The following is a 12239-nucleotide window of genomic DNA, read 5'->3' on the forward strand; positions in this document are numbered from 1 at the left end:
ATGCAGGGTCCTGTGCACCCCAGGGAAGGAACCTGAATTTGATACCAACTGCCATGGGATGCCACTAGAGGGTTTTAGGCAAGAGATTGTAAGATCTGATATGTTTTAGGGATCAAATGTGCTGATAAATCTGGACAGGCTCTGTAAACACTAAAGCATTATACCAGCATATTTTATTACCTTGACAGAGGACAAACTGAAAGGGAGAGATGAAAATAAGGCACACTAAAATCCAAGTAGGATAGGCCCATTTTAAATCATTCAGCCCGGAGTCTTCGCCCAGGCTCCTCTCAAGTTCCATTTGGGACTTGAGGAAGATCAGGTTTGTGGGCTGTATTTGCCATATTAAGTTTTCGAGGTGCCTATTAGATGTCTGTGTGGAGATGCTGAGAAAGTATTTGGATGTATCCAACTGGAACTAAAGGGGGAAACCAGGATGGACATACAGATTTAGGATCTATCAGAATATAGTTTTGCTAAAAACAATACTTGCTAATCTTTATAGCGTGCCCACTATATTTTAGACACCATTTTAAGTGCTTTACATGTATAAATGCTCTTGGTGCTTACCACAGCCTTACCAAGCTAGAGCCCATGATTATCTCTATTTTATAAATGAAGAAACTGAGGCAAAAAGAGATTAAACTACTTGTTCAAAGACACACAGCAAGTATGTACCAGAGCTGGAATTCAAATCTAAGTAATCTGACTCTAGAACTCTTTAAAGCCATGGGACTGTGTGGGATATACAAAGAGACAGCACTGAGAAAGACAAAGCTCTCATATACAGCATTTCAAATCAAAAAATTTCCTTAGTCCTGAGGGTCAAACAACTGGTGCTGTTTCAGGCTCTGCAGACACATAAAAAAATAAAACACAGTCTTTCAAGAGGCCCAGTCTCAGATCTATGAGCTGATGACAACTATTTACTGAGCATCTACTATATGCCATACACTGGGCAAGCTTTTTAGATATATTATTCTACTTACTCCTCCCCCAACAGCATTGCCATTTTAGAAATAATGAAACTGAGGTTAAGAGAGGTTATATAATATAATCTAGCAATAATGACAGAACTAGGGTTCAATACAGGTCCATCTTACTTCAAAATCTGGTTTTTCCCAAGTAATTCCTGTTACATACTACAACACGGATGAACCTTGAAGACGTTGTATTAAGTTAAATAAGCCAGGCACAAAAAGACAAACAAAGCATGATTCCACTTACGTGAGGTATTTAAAGTAATCAAATTCATGGAAACAGAAAGTAGTAGAACGGTGGTTACCAGGGGCTATGAGAAGGGGAAAAGAGTAGTTTAATGGCTCAAGTTTCAGATTTACAAGATGAAAAAGTTCTGGAGATCTGCTTCACAACAGTGTGAATCCTTACTGACCGCACACTTAAAAATGAATAAGATGGTAAACTTTACCTCATGTGTTTAAAACGCAAAGAAGAAAATTTTAACCTGGTCTTTCCAAGTATTCCACAGGCCATAAGAGAATATACTCACTGTGTCATGAGGAAATAATTTACTCTGCAATGTGGGGGAGGAAAAACAGTGGAGCAAGGAAGAGATCAAAGAAAGTTACTAAGAAGGGACACATTGGAAACATGAAGATCCCCACCTCACTATAGTTTTGGAAAGGAACCTCCGTCTTAACCTCTGAAATAGCTCCCACACTTGTCTGTATACAACTTGATTACCATACTACTGGTGGTAATTAATGTGGTAATCAATTATTACCACAGACTATAAATGGGGCTCAAGAACATTCCAGCACCTTCTATCCGATGAGTTTCTCCAGTCTCCTTCCATTCCAAGTCATCCAGCATTGGGTACAAATTAAATGTGAAGAACTTAATTTTCTTTCATTCATTAAGTTAAAGAACTTTGGTGGCTCTCTATTGCTCTCGAAGATTATCAAGAAGAGTGCTTAGGAGCAAATTACCTAATCTTTCTGAGCCTCAGTTTCTTCATTGGTGTTAAGAGATGAGTCCTGGCACTTGATTCAAAAGACTTGAGAATGAAAAAAAAAAAAAAAAAAAGACTTGAGAATGAAATAAAGACACTGTATAACTTGCACAATGCTTGATCCAAAGTATGTACTCAATAAAGGTGAGTTGAGTTCCCTTTCTGCCCGTTCCTACCTACCTAGGTCAGTAAGTCTTTGGGTTAAAGGACAGAGCAAGTATTTCCAGGATCTTAAGGCAGATAGAGAAGAATGCAAAGGGGAAAAAGTTGCTGATCCATGGTTATCTTACGGCAAGGAAAATACTGCTCACCCAGAACTGCTTCTTCATCTGTAACCCATACAAACACACATATATATGTCCTTTTAACCATATAATATTAAAATGGCTCAAAACTAAGTTACTATGAAAAATTTCTCTATCATTCTCTCATCTACCCAATTCCCACTCCAGCAATCACTTTATTAGTTTCCTGTACATACTTAAAAGTTTCTTTATTTGACCAAAAAAAAAAGTTTCTTTATGCAATAGCTGTCCTTAAGTTAAGCTAATGTTTTACAGGTGTGTTTACAAGGTACGTTCTGGGAACAAGATGAGGGAGAAGGGGAGGAGCGAGCAACCTTGGTCTTATTCATCCTGATTTACCCTAAAGCAGTGTCCTTCATTCATTAAAAAAAAAAAAAAACTAATCATATAATAGGCACGTAGCATAAGCTAGGTAACAAGTACTGTATTAATATTAACTGATTATCCTTCAGCTTTTTACTATACACCAGAAACGCATTTAACGCTTTACACAATTGTCTTTGATCCTCACAACACCTTAACATGTTGGTTACTAATTATCATCTCCATTTCACAAAAGAGGAAACTGAGGCACAGAAAGGTAAACTTGCCCAACCAAGAGACAGCAGGGTTCTGAATCCAGGCCTGACTCCGGAACCCTAGTTGTTAACCATGACGCTTTACACACGCAACACAGATACAGTCCCTGCACCCGTTGGAGCTCAGCGTAATGTAAGATACAGGCGAGAAAAAGAGTAGACAACAAAGAAATATGTAATTAGAGACTAAGAAAGTAATGTGAACGAAACGAATTCCGGGCTGTAACTGACTAACAATGGGGACCTACTTTAGAAGGGGGGGGAGGCGTTATGTCAAGGAAAGGCCTCTCCGAGAGAATGACATTTATGACGACTTGGGAACCGTTTGGTGGCTGCAAAGATGACCCACCGCCCAGTTCATCGCGGAGAAACTCGCGGCCCGTAGAGGCTAAAGCAAACTCGCCCAGGGTCCCCCAGACGTGCAGACGTGGCGCAAGGAAGGGAGGATCCAGGAGCTGGGCCCAGGACTCGTACACGCCATCAGTGCCCGATGCAGCCCAGCCCGGCTCGGCCCCTAACCCGGAGCCTCTAGCCTGCCGCTGCCCATTGCCCTTCCGCGGCTGACAGCGTCGGGACAGCCTACAGAGAGGCCCCGCGACCGGCCAAGAGGGGTCAGGCCCGTACTGCGGCGGCCTGGAAAGGCCTCTTCCCCGGCCCCCCGCCAGCTCCCGCCCGGTCCACCCCGCCCCGCCCCTCCGGGCCGGCTTCATACCTGCACGGCCCGGGCCAGGCCCCGGCCGGTCAGCTGGCCCTGCCGCAGCTGCAGCAGAATGTTACCCGGCCGTGGCCGGCCGCCCCATCCGCCCCAAGCCGCCACCGTTGCCGCCGCCCGTCGCCCTCGGCCGGCCCCAGACCCAGCAGCCGCCGGCGCCGCCGCCATGTCTCCTCGTCCGACAAACAGGAAGCAAGCGGCCCCGGGGCCGCGGAGATTTCTACGGGGCGGCAGAGGGGTCGCCGCAGCGCCCCCAGTGGGCCGACGGCGGAGGCGCAGGCCGCGTGGCAGGGGCTGTGCGTGCCGCTGGGGCTGCTGGGAAATGTGGTCTTGCTCTCAGGCGGGCAGATGAGAGAGAGCGATGGGGCGTTTCTTGCGCCACTTGTCCTCCTGGCCCCTCGGTCCAGCATTTCACTGAGGTCCCTCGAGGTCGAAGACAAGTCCCTGCGTGCGCAGTCTCTCATTTCTAGCCAATTTGGGGAGGTTACAATCAAATGACTAGGAAAAGATCTTGGGTTCCAGACCAGGAATCAGGCCGCCTGTTCTGATTCCCACCTGCTTCTTTCTGCTGGGACTCGCCACGGACCTCCCTGAGCCTCCTTTTCCCGAGTTCATTCAATCGGTAGTTCCTGGGAGCCTGTTCAGCCAATACATAGTTCCTTGGAGCCAGCTCTGCGCTCAGCACCGAGCGGTCCCTGGAAAAGCAGTGGTGAGCGGAGAAGATACCTAGGTCCCTGTTTGGAATGCGAGTTACAGGGGAAGACAGCACATCCCTACTCAGACGCACAGTAGGGTAAGTTGTGTAACTTGGTAGGTTGCTGTGAAGTTAAATGAAATAATGGAAGGGAAAATGGTTGCTAAATTGTGACATCATATTCACTGTCAGAGGAAACTTAACCTGATTTCTCCCCACCAGTATGTTCTTACTCTACTCTGAGCCCACATAATCATGGTTTTGGCAAACTTCTGTGGTAGGATCGTGGCGTCTCCTTGCCTTTTTTCTTCCTGGGAGGGGGTCTTGTATTAATAACATAAATGAAAGAGGAATGCTGGGTGTGGTGCAATAAGGAATGGTGGAGATTGTAACTCATAATTTATTGCCCAGACCAGAACGTTTTCAAGAATGAAAGGGAGCTATTAATTACAATAGGACAGTAGGCATATAAAGAGACTGTTTCTGGTAAACTGGAATTGTGGTCACCATCCTCATTCCCATCTGCAGGGAGTGGGCTCTACTCACCTCCAGCAGGTTGCTGCCAAATTGTCTGGTTTTTTCCAGAAAGGCCAAAAGTCTGAATTTTTATGTGAAATTACCCAATTTTGAAAACTCCATGGACCAAATAAAACCCTATTTGTGACCTCTGAAACAAGGAGATCAAGATCAGATTCAGGTATACATGGAAGTTTAGCATGTGGTAAGGGAAACATTTCAAATCAATGGGGAAAGAAAAAAAAAAAAGTTAGGTGTTGAACTTTACACCAAGAGCTAAAATGAATCTCAGACATACTAAAAGCTGTATGTAAAGAAATCAAAGTACAGTTTTAAAGCTGGATTGTGCTAATGGTTATACAACCATAAGTTGGCTACAAATCATTAGACTGTACATTCAAAGTGGGTGAGTTTTTTGGTATGTAAATTATAAACCTCATAAATTTATGATATGTAAATTATATATGTTAAAAATCAAAGTATAAAAACAGTAGAAGTGAATCTATGGGACTACTTTTATGATTTGGGGGTAAAAATGTTCTTCTCAATCATAAAACCCAGAAGTCATGGGTTTGACATGAGGAAAAGGTTGACAAGTTTGACCGTAAGAACATTAAAGCCTTCTGTATAAGACACTATAGTGTTAATCGCTCATTTGTGTCCAACTCTTTTCGACCCTTTGGACTGTTGGCTGCCAGGCTCCTCTGTCCATGGGATTCTCCAGGCAAGAATACTGGAGTGGGTTGCCATTTCCTTCTTCAGGGGATTTTCCCGCCTCAGGCATCGAACCTGGGTCTCCTGCACTGCAGGCAGACGCTTTAACCTCTGGGCCACCAGGGAAGCCCATAAGACAGCATAAACAACCATAAAAGGCAAGGAATATTCTGAGGAACAGTCTGTATCCAGAAAGTGTGAGGAACTTACAGTGTGCTCTCAGCCAAAACTCCTCATCCCCAGGAAGCTTTCTGAATGGCTTGCTTTCTCAAGTACTCCAGGTTTCTGTTCAAGGAGAGACCTTCCCTAACATCCATATAAAAACAGCACTTGCACTCCTTACTTAGGCTCTGCATCTTATTACCTGCCTTGTTTGATCTGACATGGTTTTTCACTTTCTGCACCCCTACCCCTGCCTAGAGGATAATTCTGGTCTTTGCTCATTGCTGCATTTATATCCCCAGCACAGAGAATAGAACTTCACACGTAGTAGGTGATCAAATATGTTTATTGGCTCAGTAAATTAATGAACAGATGCATTAACACCTACAAAAATCAAGGAAAACCAAACAATAGGTATGGTGGACTATACTCTCATCTTTGTCACAACTGGGAGACAGGATCCTGACAGATCTTACAGTTCAAATGGCCCTTCAGGTTTCCCTTGGCACTCATCGTGCTGGAGGCAAGTCTTCCCATCTCAGCTGTGACCCAACCACAAATGTCACTGTCCATTCCTAAATTTGTACATTCCTCAGCCCAGCCTGGCCCAGGCATTCCCCAAATGTGTCTATTCACGGAGTCAAAAATGATCACTTCAAGTTCAGTCCCAAGGTCACTACCAACTAGGAAATAAGGAGATAGGTTTCCAGAAAGTGAAAGTGAAGTCGCTCAGTCCTGTTCAACTCTTTGCGAACCGCTGGTAGCCTACCAGGCTCCTTAGTCGATGGAAATTTTCCAGGCAAGAGTACTGGAGTGTGTTGCCATTTCCTCCTCCAGGGGAATCTTCCCACCCAGAGATTGAACCCCCAGGTTTCCAGAAGCCTCTGGGTAAAGGCACTCCTTCCACTTCATCTCTTTTCTGCTGGCCTTTTCCATAGAAACCAGACAAGTGGCTTTCACCACCAGAGGGCCCCACCATCCCACCAGAGGGGCTTTTACCACCCCTTCCAAAAGAGCCCAGTTGATGTCAATTTGGGCCAGTGTTAGAAAAACTGAAGCTTCTTAACAGGCTAATTTCCACCCCTCCCCCACATTAATCCCAAATGGTTGAACCAAACATGCTGATACTACTCAGAGACTATCACTTCTTGTAAATGAATTACTCAACTGGACAGATGGATTTTCTGGGGCAATTTTTAAAATTTTTCAACATAGAAAAGTCATTTTAATCAAAGCAACTGGCACAGTTATATTCAGACCATAGAAACAGCTGTTCATATTATCGTCCTTTGCTGTTATTTCCAATGATTATATTTTACACGTTACATTTCTAATGTACAACTTTTCAAGGATTTGTTTCAAAAAATGTTTGCTGGGTAGTTTCACTTGCCAGGCACTATTATAGGTGCTCGGGATACAGTGCTAAATAAAAGAAACAGTGGGATGTTTCAAGAGAAGAGCATCGAAACGTGTATATTATCTAGGGTGAAACCGATCACCAGCCCAGGTTGGATGCATGAGACAAGTGCTCGGGCCTGGTGCACTGGGAAGCCCCAGAGGGAGCGGGTAGAGAGGGAGGTGGGAGGGGGGATCGGGATGGGGAACACATGTAAATCCATGGCTAATTCAAGTCAATGTATCACAAAAACCACTACAATATTGTAAAGTAATTAGCCTCCAACTAATAAAAATAAATGAAAAAAAAAAAAAAAAAGAAACAAAGTCTCTGCCCTTATGGAGCTTATATGCTTATGTAAGACCCACCCTTTTCTTTTGGGGGGGGGGGGGCCGGGGGGGGCGGGGCGGGCATTTACCATTGGCCAAGCAGTTTATTTGCAGTATTTTATTTTCCCTCCAGTTTTTTGGGGGAAATTTTCAAATCTTCAGAAAAGTTGAAAGAATAACACTATGAATACTCAGATATGCTTGCTTAAACTCATCAATTTTAACATTATTTTATCTTTATTTTTCTCTATCTGCATATATATATATATATATACACACACACACACATATACACATCACACTTGTCCCAAACCATTTGAAAGTAAATTATAGATATCATGATACTACACCTCAATACTTTAGCATATTATCTCCCAAGAATACGGACCTGCTTCTAATAACTATGACGCCATCACATCTAAGAAATTTAATGTTGTATAATATCACCTTCTATTCAATTGTCTGCAATTGCCCCCAAGATGTCCTATAGGCTCTTCCCCCCTCCACCCCCCAACAGGATTCAATCAAGGATCATGCCTTGTTTTTGAATATCATGTCTCTTTAGTGTCTTTTAATATCTAAGAGTCCTCTCATTTGTTCTGTCTTCATGACACTGACAGTTTTTAAGGGTCTGGGCCAATTTTGCTGAATGCCCTACTATCTGGATTTCTTGATTAGGGTTCAGATTTTCTAGCAAGAATACTATATAGTTGATGGTATCTTTCCCACTGCTTCACATCAGGATGAAATAATATAAATTTATCCCATTATTAATGATGCCAAGGTCGATCTCTTGGCCTAAGTGGTATTTGCCAAGTATCTTATTGGAAAGGTAGATTTTTTTACCTTTGTAATTAGTAAGTAATATGTGGCCTTAAGACTGAAGCTATCTTGTTCCCCCCACCAACTTGTTGTTTGAATTGCTAAGTCATGTCTGACTCTTTTGAGACCCCGTGGATTGTAGCCTGCCAGGCTCCTCTGTCCATGGGATTTCCCAGGCAAGAATACTGGAGCGGGTTGCCATTTTCTCCCCCAGGGGATCTTTGCAACCTAGGGATCGAACCCACATCTCCTGCACTGGCAGGTGGATTCTTTACCACTGAGCCACCTGGGAAGCCCAACCTTTTCCCTAGGATGATAGTAATTAACCTTTCCTCTGTTGTCAAAGGGGCTTCCCTTGTGGCTCAGCTGGTAAAGAATCCACCTGCAATGCGGGAGACCCGGGATCCATCCCTGGGTTCGGAAGATCCCCTGGAGAAGGAAATGGCAACCTACTCCAGTATTCTTGCTTGGAGAGTTCCATGGACAGGGGAGCCTGGTGGGCTGCAGTCCATGGGGTTGCAAAGAGTCATACACAACTGAGCCAGTAACACACACATACACATACACCCCTGATTCCCATCATTCTTCCAAAGAGTCTGACACAGCTGAGCCACACACACACACACACACACCCCACCCCACCCTGTTTCCCACCATTCTTCCACATCCCCTCCATGTTCCAGGCAGACTCGGATCCTTAGAGACCTCCTGTCCTACTAAGGATGAGAAGACCCAACTCCTGCAAATCCCACATTTTCTTTAAGACTAAGTTCCTACTCTTTTCAGAACTCCGGAAGCATTTCTGGTCAGACTCTCACAACCTAACCCTTGCTCACCAACATTTTTACTATTGTTCTATACTTAGTTCTTGTGGTTTCTTTCAACTTCCTGGTAGGCTGCATCTGACAGAAGGATAAAGTAACAAGATTACTTCCCCTCCTCCTAACATACATATAGTTCAAAAGACATTCAAAACCTTATTTCCTGCAATTGTATAATTATCCCTTTTTGAAACTCCTTTTTGGAAAGAATAAAAAAAAAAAAGGTCTCTTTTGGAAAGAAAGAAAAAAATCTAAGTAAAAACCACTGCCTCTGAGTCTTTCCTATAATTCTTGGGAACTTCTTGACAGGCGACAAATTTGACTTCTCTGGTGAATTCGAGTCTCAGAAACAGCCCAAAGTCCTTGAGTGAAATGATGAATAGTGGATGATTAATACCATTTTTTTCTGTTCTTTAAAAAAATTATTTTAATTTGGAATAATTTTAGATTTACAAAAAGAGTTGCAAGAATAGTACAAACAGTTCCCTTACACCCATATCTCATCTTTCTCCAATATTTACATCTTACATAACCCATCATTTTTCTGTTTGTTTTTTTAAAGCTTCAGTACAAGGAAAAGAAGTCCCAGATTGACTGTTGTGCTGCAATCCTAGAAAGCAATCAATCAAATTAGAAGAGCCCCTATGAAGAAAACAGAATCAATTCCCACCAGGAATTAGTGTCAAAAATTGAAAGATTCTTCAGCATTCAGAAACTCATAAGAGGATATAATTACAATTTGATGCCTAGACATTTGAAAATTTAGATGGAATAGAATTCCTAGGAAAAAAATCTATACCTAAATGGACACAAGAAGTAATAGAAAATTGGAATAACCCCATAACTATTAAAGAAATTGAATCTATAATTTAAAAACCTTACCACACACACACACAAAAACTTCAGCCCCAAATGGCTATGAAATCTACCAACCTTTTAAGGAAGAAATAATACCAGTAATATATAATTTCTTCCAAAAGCCAGATAAAGAAGTAATATTCCCTGTTATTGTGAGGCCAGCATAACACTAATACCAACCATAAGAGATAAGGGGCAATGAAAATCTCTAATTTTATTTCACTTAATTTGAGCTGCTTTCATTAATAAGGTTTCATCGATTTGTTGCAACAATGATGGGGACATCGAATACCCTGGTTCTGAAACGTAAGCTTACACCAGAATCACCTGGCCAAGTTGCTTCAGTTGTGTCCACTTCTTTGTGACCCTATGGACTGTAGCCCACCAGGCTCTTCTGTCCATGGGATTCTCCAGGCAAGACTACTGGAGTGGGTTGCCGTTTCCTCCTCCAGAAAGAAAGAAAGTGAAGTCACTCAGTCGTGTCTGACTTTTTGAGACCCTGTGGACTGTAGCCTACCAGGCTCCTCCGTCCATAGGGGAATGGGATTCTTCCTTCTCCAGGGGATCTTCCCAGCCCAGGGATCGAACCTAGGTCTCCAGCATTGGAGGCAGATGCTTTAACCTCTGAGCCACCAGGGAAGCCCAGGATATTCTCAAATCAGGGATCAAACTCTTACCTCTCCTGTATTGGTAGGCAGGTTCTTTACCACTAGCACCACCTGGGAATCAGCTGGAAGGCTTGTTAAAACATACTGCTGGCCCTCCCTTTTCTGAATCAGAAGTTCTGGGGTGGAGCCCAGGGGTTTGCGTTTGTAACAAGTTCTCTGGTGATGCTGCTGCTTCTGCACCAGGGGCCACACTTGAAAACCATGGAACCAGTGGCAAGTATTAGGTTGGTACAGAAGTAATTGCAGTTTCAGACCATGAATTTTAAATCATTATAACGAGGATCAGCTTCAATGATTGCTGTCAGTTGGTCGTTCTCAATTTCCAACGACTGGCCACCACGCTCCTCAGCTTTAAGGCTCTTGTCTCCTTTGCAAAACTTCTTGAACCACCACTGCACTGTACAGTTGTTAGCAGTTTCTGGGCCAAATCCACTGTTGATGTAGCGAGTTGTCTCCACTGCTTTATGACCCATTTTGAACTCGAATAAAAAAGATTGCTCAAATTTGCTTTTTGTCTAACATCATTTCTATAGTCCAAAATAAATATAAAATAAACAGCAAGTAATGTCATTAGCAAAAAAACATAAAGTGAGAAATGCAATTAAAATGATGTATAACATAACCACATTTAAGAATGTATTCTAATACCAAACAGCAAAGTTCAAAAGTGCAAAACCGCAATTACCTTTGCACCAACCTAATATATTGAAATTTTGCTTGCCATTGCAGTAATATCATTTGAAATGCTTGGATAGGCTTGAAATGTTGGACTGGGTTTCCCAAGAACTTTCTAATTCAATTCACTAAGAACGTTAAAAAATATATCAGTCAAATAGGCCAACATTGTTATTCCAGAAAAACAACTTTGAAGAGATTTTCCAAATGAGATTGCTTTTTGGCCAGAAAAATAGGCATTTTATTCTTGTATTCTTGTAATGTGCTTTGGACTTTCCCTTAAGACCACCAACTAACTCTGATATGATAAAATAAGTGGTAGGTCACCTCTAATCCCTGAAGAATTTTTTTCCAAAAATTGGCTATTTTGTTGACTTCCTTTAATAAAATGAATAACTTCCACTGTTTCTGCCCAACATACACATGAATTTCAGCAAAATTTGTTTTCCAAAGATTTACAACCTATAAGAGTATGCCAAGTAACATTGTTTTCAGATGCTGCTAACATTTTTAAAATACCTTTGTCATATTTTAACTTTTCCAGACTAATTTATATTGACCCAAATTGCACTTGTCAATTTTGTAAACATTTTTAATCCAGTTTTGTGTGAGGAGAATAACTAAATACATAACAAGACCCTCCTTAAAATGGCCTTACCACTCATCTCAGGCATAAACTAAGCATTGTGCAATATCCAACTTGTCTTTCTCAAGTTAGATCACCAAATTGATACCATAATTAACTACTTCTAAAATTCTGCAAAGACTCAAGGAGAAATCATATTATTGCTAAGACTATGTTTATTGATTTACCATAAAAACAGTACACACCAAAAAATATACCAGAAGACTAAAAACCTTTAGCACAGGGAAGGAAAGCATCAACAAAACGAAAAGGCTACCTACTGAGTGGGAGAAGGTATTTGCAAATTTCATATCTAGTAAGAGGTTAATATCCAAAAGAGACAAAGAATTTACACAACTTAACATCAAAAACAAAACAAACAAACAAACAAA

At 42.0% G+C, this 12239-nt stretch overlaps 1 protein-coding gene and 1 non-coding gene across 3 annotated transcripts in view; both read right to left on the reverse strand.

The window, feature by feature from the left end:
* The window catches only part of LOC122681144 (transient receptor potential cation channel subfamily C member 4 associated protein), a 68359-nt gene extending 64585 nt beyond the window's left edge, over window positions 1–3774 (reverse strand). Inside the window, exon 1 of one of the 2 annotated variants that reach the window (XM_043882870.1) lies at window positions 3568–3774. In XM_043882870.1, coding sequence (XP_043738805.1) covers window positions 3568–3735 — 168 coding nt within the window. In that variant the 5' untranslated portion in view covers window positions 3736–3774. The remainder of the gene's footprint in view (window positions 1–3567) is intronic. The other variant, XM_043882869.1, reaches the window with a different exon arrangement.
* Window positions 3775–10446: 6672 nt separating this feature from the next.
* On the reverse strand, window positions 10447–10518 carry TRNAW-CCA. The gene has a single exon. It is a non-coding gene; the product is annotated as a tRNA-Trp (tRNA).
* Window positions 10519–12239: the final 1721 nt, after the last annotated feature.

Source organism: Cervus elaphus, chromosome 23 (assembly GCF_910594005.1).
Source record: "Cervus elaphus chromosome 23, mCerEla1.1, whole genome shotgun sequence".
Taxonomy (NCBI): Eukaryota; Metazoa; Chordata; class Mammalia; order Artiodactyla; family Cervidae; genus Cervus; species Cervus elaphus.